At 45.9% G+C, this 10,926-nt stretch overlaps 1 protein-coding gene across 1 annotated transcript; it reads left to right on the top strand.

Annotated features, from left to right (window-relative positions):
- The first annotated feature begins 797 nt into the window (after nucleotides 1–797).
- LOC104327379 (ADP-ribose pyrophosphatase, mitochondrial) lies at nucleotides 798–9,950 on the top strand. Its single transcript, XM_009932278.2, has 8 exons — nucleotides 798–1,196; nucleotides 2,941–3,177; nucleotides 4,053–4,148; nucleotides 4,941–5,027; nucleotides 6,350–6,461; nucleotides 6,882–7,028; nucleotides 7,277–7,361; nucleotides 9,335–9,950. The coding sequence occupies exons 1-8, from the start codon at nucleotides 808–810 to the stop codon at nucleotides 9,508–9,510; spliced, it is 1,329 nt and encodes a 442-aa protein (XP_009930580.2). The 5' UTR covers nucleotides 798–807; the 3' UTR covers nucleotides 9,511–9,950.
- Nucleotides 9,951–10,926: the final 976 nt, after the last annotated feature.

The raw sequence follows: 10,926 nt of genomic DNA, 5'->3' as shown, positions 1-10,926 counted from the left end.
ACCCTTGGACGCGCCGTGCGCGCTGCCCCGCGGGTCAGCGCCGAGCAGCTGCGGGACCCGGACCCCGCGTCCTCCGGCGGCAGCGGGGCCAAGCCCTCCCCCGGCGCGCGGGGTGCCAGCGCGGACCCGAGCGACGCGGCCGGGGGCGACGGGAACGCGGCCTGCGCGCAGCCCCTCCTGCGCTCCCGCCAGCCCCGCGGCCTCGGAGGCTGACGAGCCCGAGGCGCGCCGCGCCGTTACCTTGTTGATGTCCCACAGAACCAGCCCGCTCCGGCGCTTGGCGAACTCGAGCGCGGTCGCTCTGCCGACGCCGTGGCCGGCGCCCGTGATGAGCACGAGCTCGCCACGGACAGACTTTCTCTTCACAGGGACGAAAAGCTTCACGAAGGCCTCCGCGTAGGCGTAGAGGAGCGTGGCCACGAACAGGAGCAGATCCAGCAGCGGGCGCATGGTCTCTCCCGCAGCCCCTCGGCGCCCTCGCCCACCCCCGGTCTCTCCCGACGAGGCCGCGGGCCCCTGACCCGCCGGCCGCGGGCCTCTGCCCCGGCAGGAGCCACGCCCAGGCCGCGGCCCTGCCCGCCCCGGCCGGGCCCCAGGCTCCCCTCGCCGCGCGGGGCTCCCTGAACCGCGGTGACAGCGACCGCCGGGCCCGGGGCACGAGGGGCGGCGCCCGCCGACGTCCGGGCCGGCCGCGCCCCCCAGGGGCGCCGCAGCCAACGAGAGAGGGGCGCTCGCGGAGGGGGCGGGCCCATGGGAGGGGAAGAGTCGGTGGGCCGGGCGCGCTGGCGACGGGTGCTGCTGCGCCCAATGAGAGGCGAGCTTGTACAGAGGGCCGGCGGCGGCCGGGAGCGGCGGCCGTGGGGCGGGGGGAGCGGCGGCCTGGCCCGGCCCGGCGGGTGCTTTGGGGGCGCCGGCGGGTCCCTGCCAGGGGCCCGGTGCGGGGCGGTAGCTGGGAGCGGGCCGTGCCGCCGCTGGTCCAGAGCCCGCATCTGGGCCCCGGCTGCGCCCTGCGGAGCTGAGGCGGGGGTTGCTCCTACCGCGGTGGTGTCGGTGGCGTCGTCGATGCGGCTTCTCGCCCGCGCCCTTCGTTTGGCGACGGTGCCCGGTTTCGCTGGAACAGTCGCCGTGGTTTCTTTTGCTGTTGCGCTGTCCACCCCGCCTGCCCGGTGTGTTCTGCAACACCGTCCGCCTGTCAGGTACCGTGGCCTGTTGGTGGCGCAGCGCGGCGGAGCCCGGGCTGGGGCTGGTTCTCCTGAGCCGGAGCCTGCCGGGGTCAGTGGCCCTACTGGAGTGGTGCCCGGTTATCGAGGGCGCAGCCACCTCCTCGCGGGGCCAGGTCTCGGGGCTGCCTTGCCATCCCCTGCCAGCGGAGCGGGAGCTTGGCACGGATGTGCTGTGTGGCCGAGGGCTTCTCTTCTGGACGTGGCAGAGTTAAAAGTCAGGCTGTTCTTTAAATTTATGCAGTTACTGAAAAATATAAAAGTCATGTAGTACTGACCTGCGTGTGGAGTTTGGCGCGCTGTCAAGTACGCTCCTCCCCCCATCCCTGCTCAAGATTTTATGAGCCTTAAGTGATTTGAGAGTTGAATTTTGCTCTTGAGAACATCACCTCAGCACTGTTGCTGTGACCAATCAATTCTCAATTTCAACGTGAAACAGAACCGGTACTCCTTGATGCACCTGGAGATTTCATAGCATGAGTAAGGAGTTTAAAACTGGAATCGCTGTTTTTGAAAAAGCCTGGCCTGTTCTGCTAGCTACGTGCTAATATTCACACCTGAGTTCAAATAGCAGGGTTAATTCTTAATGTAAGAGTTACTTTTTTCTTTTATCTGAAACTCACTGGTCCCATCATCACCTTGGTTGGGTGCTAAGCTGTTAAAACCTGGATGCAGTTTTGCAGAGGAGATGTATTTCCTTATATGCTGGAAGTGATTATTGATTAAAAAAAAAAAGTGACTTGTTTTTAGAGTACTATTGTGGTTATAGCCACTTGCTGAGCTTTGAGCTGCTTATACTTTTAGAGTATATATACTATTACTCTTAGAGTATAGTATATATACTCTAAAAATATATATATACTATTAGAGTAATAGCATTTAAAAGAAATATAAAATGAAGTCTTAGAGTAATCCTCTTTATTTTTGCAGTAAAAAAAAATTTGAGTAGAGGAAGGCTGCTTTGTTTGTTGAAGGAAGTCTGTATGGAGTTTTTAAGAGCTGGTGATCAGGCACTGTAACCCAATGTGCTGTTAAATATTTTGTTGTTTACTGGTCTTTCAGCTCCCAAAAACTTGTAGCAAAAGGAAATCATTAGAGTCTCAAGTTGGGTTTTTTTTTCTTTTAACTTAACTAGTTGGATAGTTCTAGCCTTCTTTGAAAAGCAAGGTATGTGTTTTCCTACTCGGTATCGCACAAAATGATGTTTTGGTGGTCACAGCAACTTGTAGAGCTGTGTCTCTCAGGCTTTTTGATACTTCATTCTTGCTCTTACCTGGTCTGCCACGGGATGTGAGAGCAGGACTCTTAAGGCTGAGCTGGTTTGATAAAATGCCCACATAGAGATTTAATGCTCAAGCAGGCCTTCCTGCTGCATTTATGGTAGTTATCTTTGAGGTGTTCCTTGTGTATGACTAATGACTGGTCAGTGTTCCACGCGGTCTGGAATGGCAGTTCTAGTTCCTAGTCATGCTATGAAGTCTTCATGTGTGTCTAGCAGAGTACTCTTCTGCTTCAAGAAGCTGAAGGTAAAATGCAGAATGTGTTGGTCCAGGCATACATTTGCATGATGTCTGAAAGAAGCAATAATGTATTACTGAGAGCTGTTTTGTGGAAGAAGCCTGATCTGTTATGCTTGCTATAACATACTATGCGGATCTGGGATTAAGAACAGGGTTAAAGCCTAATGAATGAGGTGCTTTTTGTGTTTGTTTTCTTTCAGTAATTCATCTGCAAACTGTTGGTCCTGTCTTCATCCTGTAAACATGTTCGACAGTTGTAATGTTAAGTTCTACCACAGCAAAGCTCTCACCTCCCCGTATCCAGGATCACGTGTTGAACGTAGCCAAGTTCCTGAAGATAAAGTGGGCTGGCTGATTGAGTGGAAAGATTATAATCCTGTGGAGTACACTGCAATGTCTGTTTTGGCTGGACCCATTTGGGCAGATCCCCAAATCGAGTGAGTCGAAACTGTGGCTCTTTTCTCCTGTGAACATGGAGGCAGGAAATAGTGATCAGCTGAGTTACTAAGATCATCGCCTTAAGTGACATGTGACTCTACAGCGATGGTTGAAAGTCAAGACCTAGAAAAATGGTGATTAGACAACTGGGTTGGTTTGGGTTGGCTGTGAAGGTCTTTGACATAATTTTACTGAGCTGGTGACTGAGATAAGAGTAGTGTTAACTGGAATAATGGACAGCTGTTGATGCTGTGTAGTGCTGCTTTTCTGTTTTGTGACCCAAGTAAAAATCTAATTCTCCTTAAGAATTTGGGAGAACATTTTTGTAATGTACTTGTTTGTTCGTGGATTGAATGCAAGATGAGACAAAGAATTAAAGTGGAGTTGTAGTTCTTGAGTTGAGTGCTCTGACTCAGGAAATGCGACAGGTTGAATGCATGACTAATTCTTTTTTTGTGAGTGTATGCATTCATTTTTATTGAGTCAGTGAATGTGTTCTCCTCTCAAGGAATGCTGTATGCTTCTTGGCTAGAAAGTTAGATGTGTGCATCTAGTGTAACTTGTGATAATGTGAAATGGTGATTCCTTTGTATGCACATCTGTGTAGAAAGCTTGAGGTGTCAACCTTACCTTCCTTGTTTCCCATTGCTGTGTGAACATGTGCTTCTATTTGCACTTAATTTGGTTTAATATCCTATAGAAAAGGGAGGGCCTGCAACTTGAGTTCTGGTAAAAACTGCTTATTGGCCAAAGGAGTGTTGCTGATCTGGTGGCTGAGTGTTGCCGATCTGGTGGCTGGCCTTCAAGCTTTTGTGGGGCAGCGGGGTGTTTTGTGTTTTATAACTGATCTCTTAAATTATTGTTTTCCACACAGTGATAAAGGTTTTTCTCCTAAATTCAATGAGAGAGATGGGGAAGTGGAGAGGAGGAGCCTCAATAGTGTGTATGTGGTTGAAAATGGGAGGCCCCGGTGAGTGTTTTTGTTTGTTTACATATTCATTTCAGTAGTGTAGTTTCAGAGCTCTTACAGGTCTATCAGTCTTGATACGTGGTACATGCTAGAACAAAATGAAGATGGTCTCCCCTAGAGACAGGAAAAATGCTACCTTAGGGCCAGAGACTTCTTTCTGGAAAAACGTTGTGGCAGAGAGGCACTAAAAGATTAGCCAGTGTTACCGCAGTAGAGGGTTGTGGTGCCACTGGAGTCAGAGGAGGTCTAACACTGTTAGTAATAGAGTCTGTTGAATTAGTTGTTCCGACAGTTTGACCAGATGCTGGGCTCTGAATTTTTTGTGCCACTTGTGTGCTGCAGAAGATTGTTTCCTTCCACTGACAAATCCTGACATAGCACAGATGCATAATATCTCCTGATAATTTCTTTTCTTTCTGCCATTTGTACATAAATGAATGCTCTGTGCATCTGTAGTCTTGAAAAGTAGATTCCATTTTCAGACAAGGTTGTGTGCACAGTGACAGTAATGCTTGGTCACGAGTATCTTAGGACACAAGATCTGGGAAACGACAAAGCCATTTTGTGTATTTCCTTTCCCTGTACTGTCCAACACAAGGAGAGGTTGATCAAGGAGAAAACGATGCTTTGTTTCTCTTGCTCTTTAAAGCATATGGTGTCACCAAATGTATGTTGCTATCCTTTCCTTTGTTGTCATTTAATCTTCTTTAAGGCTCCTTTTTTAGGATACTTGGAGCACATGTTGAATGTGGGGAAGTAAATATGTTTAATGTACTGTGCCACTTATTTCAGAAATCCCGTGGGAAGGACTGGCCTCACAGGAAGAGGATTGTTAGGGCGCTGGGGACCAAACCATGCTGCTGATCCTATTGTAACTAGGTAAGGGACAGGTGACTGAAAGGTGCCCTGCAGTAGAGAAAAATCCATGCATTTTGTGTTTTCTGTGCAGCTCTGGACAGGTTATTGTGTTTCACAGGCCTTGCGTGTGTGTTCCTCTATATGTAAGCCTTTTCAGATATGGGTATCTAAATGGAGATATATATAGACATGTGGACCATGAATTTTGTAATTTTTAGTCTTTGTCTCTGGAAAAGAAGAAGGACTCGGTGCTAATGACAAGCAATTGCTTCTGAAATGCTGAGGAAGCAATTTAAAAGAAAAAAAAGGGAAGCGCAGTGCAACAGAAATACATTATACAAATAATCTTCAGTAACGAATGTAAAAAGTGATAAGATTACATGATACTTTGCTGTATGTGTAATATGCCAAAAGACCTCAGATGAAGCATGTTAAATTGCAGGAATAGGGTTTTCTGTCATAATGACTCAACTGCAAAAAAAAAAGCAGTTTTCCTGCTTTTGCTCTGTAAGAAATACTAACTTGGCCTAGTGTATTATGGGAGGAGGTGAGGTTGGAGTCTTTTTTTTTTTCTTGTCAGTGCGTGCTCTGTCATAATGGTGCCTTTGCCAGCAGGATCTGTGTGTACATGCTAACTATTTTACACAAAGAAAGCATTCAGAAAAGAGTGCATAATTAACAAAGGTGCAAGCTAGGAAGTGCCATGCTGAAGGCAGAACCATTGTAAAAATTATCGTAATACATTTTACTTTTTCCCCTTTTCAGAAGGCTGCCAACGCTACTGAGTTGTTTTACCTTGAAAATAAAAGGAGTGCTGTTTTTATTTTGTCTTTGTTTAGATTGCTTTTTGCTTTAGCTATTGGTAGTTCTTAGTAATTCTTTACTGAAGGTAATGGTGGGTATTTATAGCCTTGTGCTGGTGCTGGGTGAGCAGTTCAGAGGTGTTGCAGCCTGCATGTGTGTTCTGCTTTAGCCGAGGGCATGCTGATCCCCCGTTACGGACAGGCCCGAGGGCGTATCAGTGAGCGTTGCGGCTGGTGGGATGTGCTGGACATAGCTCTCAAAGGAGCTGCTGCTGTCAGCGTGGCTGCAGAAATGTGGCTCTTGGGCAGCTTCTGCCTGTTTGGCTGGGGAAGACAGTTGATGGAGCTGTGCAAAAACCTCAAGTGTTTTGCCCTTGGCTGGGATCTTGCGGGACGGCATCCGTCAGACCCCACCATCACTGTTCTTTCTTTGCTTTGTTTGCCCCTGTATAGGGCACAGCATGGGCACCTTGCTGTTCCTCTCGCAGGCCCTTGTGTGAAGAAGCAGCAAGGCATGTTCTTGTTTGTCATTTGCTGCAGGTGGAAGAAGGACAGAAGTGGCAATAAAGTTGCTCATCCAGTTACTGGCAAAAACATCTTACAGTTTGTAGCTATCAAGAGGAGAGACTTCGGAGAGTGGGCCATTCCAGGGGTAAGAGCAAAACTCCAGAGACAGTAGACATTTTTCTGCTGGTAAGGCTACAAGGCGATAACTGACGTGTGCATGACAGAAGTGTGCTTTTTGATGAATGACCTCATGTTGCAGAGGTGAGGAGGGGTGCTCCTTAAACTAACTTTGCCCAGGCATCAGCTGGTATGCCTTCTCCTGTTTCTGCGTTGCAAGGCAATATTCGTATTTAATTCTGAGCATGTCTTTTGCTTAATGCAGGTACAGTTTATCTTTTGAAGGTTGTGAAGGATGTGCGTGCTTGCTCTTTACAACTAAATGTAAAGTTCTTCCCATGTCCAGAGTATGATGCAGTGGGGGTAATATACTAAGAGCCAGTCAAAAGTGAGTGAAAACAAATGGAATCTGAGGGATAGTCACCTTTTTTCTTCCCCCCCTGCTAAGGGGATGGTGGACCCAGGGGAGAAGATTAGCGCTACCCTGAAGCGAGAATTTGAGGAGGAGGCCTTGAACTCCTTGCAGAAATCGTCTGAGGAGAAAGCGGAATTGGAGAAGCAACTCCAAAAGCTGTTCAGCCAGGAACACTTTGTGGTGAGCTCCGTGTCTCTTGTGATACCCTCTTGAACTATGCATATAACTTGCCGCTGCTTGGAACTTGAAAAAGTGTAGCTAAAGTGAAAATAAGCTGTGATGCTCGGGTTGTCGTGGTGTAGGAAATGGAAGAGACTTTTGAAAATTCTGCAAGGTCAAATGTATCGGAGGGAAAGAAAAAATCTTCTTACTGATTCCACTGTGCTTGTTGTGACACCGAGCTTGTTTCGCTTTGTTCGGGCGCTTAGGTGTACAAAGGATATGTGGATGACCCTCGTAACACTGATAATGCATGGATGGAGACGGAGGCAGTGAACTATCACGATGAAACTGGTGGGTGTCTCCACATGCTCTCTTAGTTGCCTTTTACTCTGTGTATTGATTTGAAATTGGGGCATATGTTGGGCTGAGATTAGCAATGAAATTGGGGCAGCATGCAAATCAGATGTAAAATATTGGACTAAAACCAATGCGCGTGAGGGTGTCTTGTCTCCCAAGATGTTCAGCCGTAATAGGTAGTTGTCATTCCCCTTTGGTTTCTGTCAGTCTTGAAATGAGGAACATACAGACATTGCATGAAAATTTATTCATTTATTAGCTAGTTCTAAGCTATGGACCGTGTGCCTTTGTATGGAGATTGAACATCAAACTAGGGTTCCTTCTTGTCACTGTATTTATCTTGAATTTGTTTAATTTCCCTTTTTAATGCGTCTGGGATGGAAGACTTATTTATTGCACTGGTGTTGTAATTGCTCCGAGACCTTTTATCTCGGTTACTCAGAGTAGTTGTTGGACCTTATTTTACTTCTACAGATCAGTAGGAATGGGCATATGTTGCTAGTTCTTAGACTGATCTGTTATCTTGGATTCTCATCTCTCACCTTTTAAGATAAATCAATCCAGTTAGGTGTCTCTGACTTGTTCAAGTCAGAGACTTCATATAGTGACATTTCCACTGTGTTTTGGGTAGTAGATACCAGTCGTGAAGTTTCATGTGTTACTGGTCCTTGATTTATCAGCCCTCAGAAACAGTGAAGCTACTGTTCCTTTGGTCTTTGTTTCTAATATGCATTTTGTAATACTTTTTATAAGCATTTCTGTGGTGGTTGTCTGAAGTCCTTTTGGGAGTAAGAAACTTTGGAGAGCAATTCAGAAGCCTTGCTGCATCCATCCTTAAGTACTGTTTTTGATTTTTGGGGCCTTTAGTAAAACTTTAATTATTCTGGTTTTCCATAAGCATGTATAAGTTTCAGAATTCAGTTTGTCCTGTGGTATAGTACCTGAGAATGTGATGCTGTGAAAAACCAGAGTTGAAGACTCAATAGTCAGAGGGCTATTAAGCAGGTATTCTTTATTACAGTGCCGGGCACATGAGGGATCTCTCCTCCAAACGTGCGCACCAAACACCCTGTCATTTCAGGTCAAATACAATCACAGTATACCTATTCATTATATTTCTGAGAAATGCTTAGCATATTAATGATTTTCCCAAGAACTAATTAGCATATGTCAATGTCTTTCATGCATGTCTGTTAATGTGCTCAGGTGGTCTTTGGGGATCCTAAGGTGAAGGCGTATACTCCTCATCACAGTGTCCACTGGTTGACCTCTGCTTCTGCGCAAACTCAGTCCTAAGACCAGTATACCGTGTCCTTCCAGGTTGTTTTGCTCCGGTCTTGTTGCCCTGTTGGTGCCTCTTTATTTCTGTGGCTTGGTGCATCTGCCCTCCCAAGGTTGAGCTGTCTAGGGTAGAATTATTTAGGAGCCTCTCTATCTTAGAGCTTTCCTGTTTTCTCAAAACAGCAAGTCGAGTTTGTCTAAGTAGTGTTATTGAGGAGCCTCTCTATCTTAGAGCTTTCCTGTCTTCTCAAAACAGCAAGGATCTACTTTAGTTTAGTTACAATCACTCTGGTAAGTGGAAATTTTACATTTACGGGTATCAAAAGGAAGCAGTCAAATGTTAGCCAAACAAAAATCAAGGCAGAGGGGTTGGCCAAACTTACAGTAGTCAGTACCTGTTGTCATAATGATTTCTAGTAACTTGTTGTGCTGCTGGTGGTACGCTAGGAGTGGTGACAAGGAGTTAACACCACCTCTGCCACTCAGATTTGCCTTATAATAGAGCAAGTGTGAAATAGGTTTCTGTCACAGAACTGATGAGCACCTTCATTGGTTTATCTCTGAGAAGCAGTTGAAGGCTGCTGCCTGTGAAGGAGCCATGTGGAAAGGCAGAGCTGATCAGAAGTGAGAAGAAAAAGCAGGAAAGAGGAGGCTATATTATGTCCTAACTCTTGTTTTGTGAACAGGTGAGACACTGGATAATTTGCCTCTGGAAGCAGGTGATGATGCTGGAATGGTGAAGTGGGTTGACATCAATGAGAAGCTCAAGCTGTATGCAAGTCATAGCTACTTCATTAAGCTTGTGACCGAGAAACGGGGAGCCCACTGGAGTGAGGATCCTGGTCCTGAGTGCCATGGGTGATATAAATGAGGAAGCGATGGACACCAAGGAGAGAAGATGTTTTCTGGCTTTGTCCTTGTTAATGGAAATTTGGTGAAAATTCCATGAAATTCAGCTGGCAAGACCACTTGGCAGTCATAAATAGAGACTTTTTCAGAGACTTCAGGTTGCTGCTTTGGATTTCTCAGCTAGTATGAAATGATATGAATGTGGAGCTGTTACCTTGTTTTGCTTTCCTGTCTTCATTATTTGCAGCTATTTCAGTATCTGCAGATTTGCCTGACAACACTGGGCTTCCATGATTGTAGTTCAGAGGCTGTTCCCTTTAGCTCTGTATTTTTGCACTGATTTCTTGTGAGAGTATGAATCCTTAAGGGATGCGAGACTTGTAGGAGGATAACCTAAATAATGACTTAAGTGCTACATAATAAAGTGAAGTTGTTCCGAGTCATTTCACTTAACATGTCTTTTCAGTGATTTTTCTGTTTTGAGATTCTAGTTTTCACATTTAATTGCTTTCTAGCTTACAGTATGGATGGTATTCGCATCTGAATGTCTGACAGTGCCTCTGTCTAAAAATATAGCTCTTGGAGTATATAACCTGATGACACATTTTGGAGCTGGATTTCGAGGTTCTTCTCTTCCCACTGCTTATGGCAGTACAGCTGTTGGGGGGATTGAACCATTAGCAGGATCATTGGAAAGAGCAGCCTTGAAGTGTAATCTTGTACATTGTGGTATTTTTTTTTTCAGTTTAGCTAGTGTGAGTAACTTGCAGTCAGGAGGCTGATGTGGGCCTTCGGTGGCACTTATGCTGATAACAAGAGCTGCACAGCAGTTGCTGACATTTCTCCATGTGGTGTTAATCAAGGGATAATTGTGGTTAATTGTGTAATAGTATCAAGAGTTGATGACAGTAACAGCTAAAAGTTGTGGTTGAGACCTGGGGAGGGGATCTTAATGAATTTTGAGCCATGTATTGAAGTAGGGTGGTGGCAAATGTCAGGTCTGGTATTGCCTTGTGTAACAGTACTGTGACATGCTCGTGGATTCTTGAGACTGTTGGCTGCACCTGATTTAACTAATAATGATTTTAGGTCTTGCTCCTTTTCAACACCAACCCTATGTCCCGGTTAGCTAATGATATCTGGAGGACTTGGGCATTTATATGGGGAATCCTGGGAGTCTTGTAGAGTTATTAGTATATTCCTTTCAATGGAAAAAGTAATACTAAGAGTTATTGGTTTTTCTTTCAATCCTTGCTCACCTCTTTCTGCACATTTAATTTCTTCTGTGGTCTTACTAAAATGGCATAAATGCTTTCTGTTGCAGTAGAAGCTTCCATAGACTTGGTTTACAAAGAAGTCTTTCTTCAAATCATAGGTAAGATTTAGTGGCTGCTTAGGCAGGAACAATTTTGATTTCCTCAGCATAGTG

This window comes from Opisthocomus hoazin, unplaced genomic scaffold (genome assembly GCF_030867145.1).
Source record: "Opisthocomus hoazin isolate bOpiHoa1 unplaced genomic scaffold, bOpiHoa1.hap1 HAP1_SCAFFOLD_219, whole genome shotgun sequence".
Lineage (NCBI taxonomy): Eukaryota > Metazoa > Chordata > Aves > Opisthocomiformes > Opisthocomidae > Opisthocomus > Opisthocomus hoazin.
Note: the sequence above shows the minus strand (reverse complement) of the source record. Positions and strands in the feature narration are given on the sequence as shown.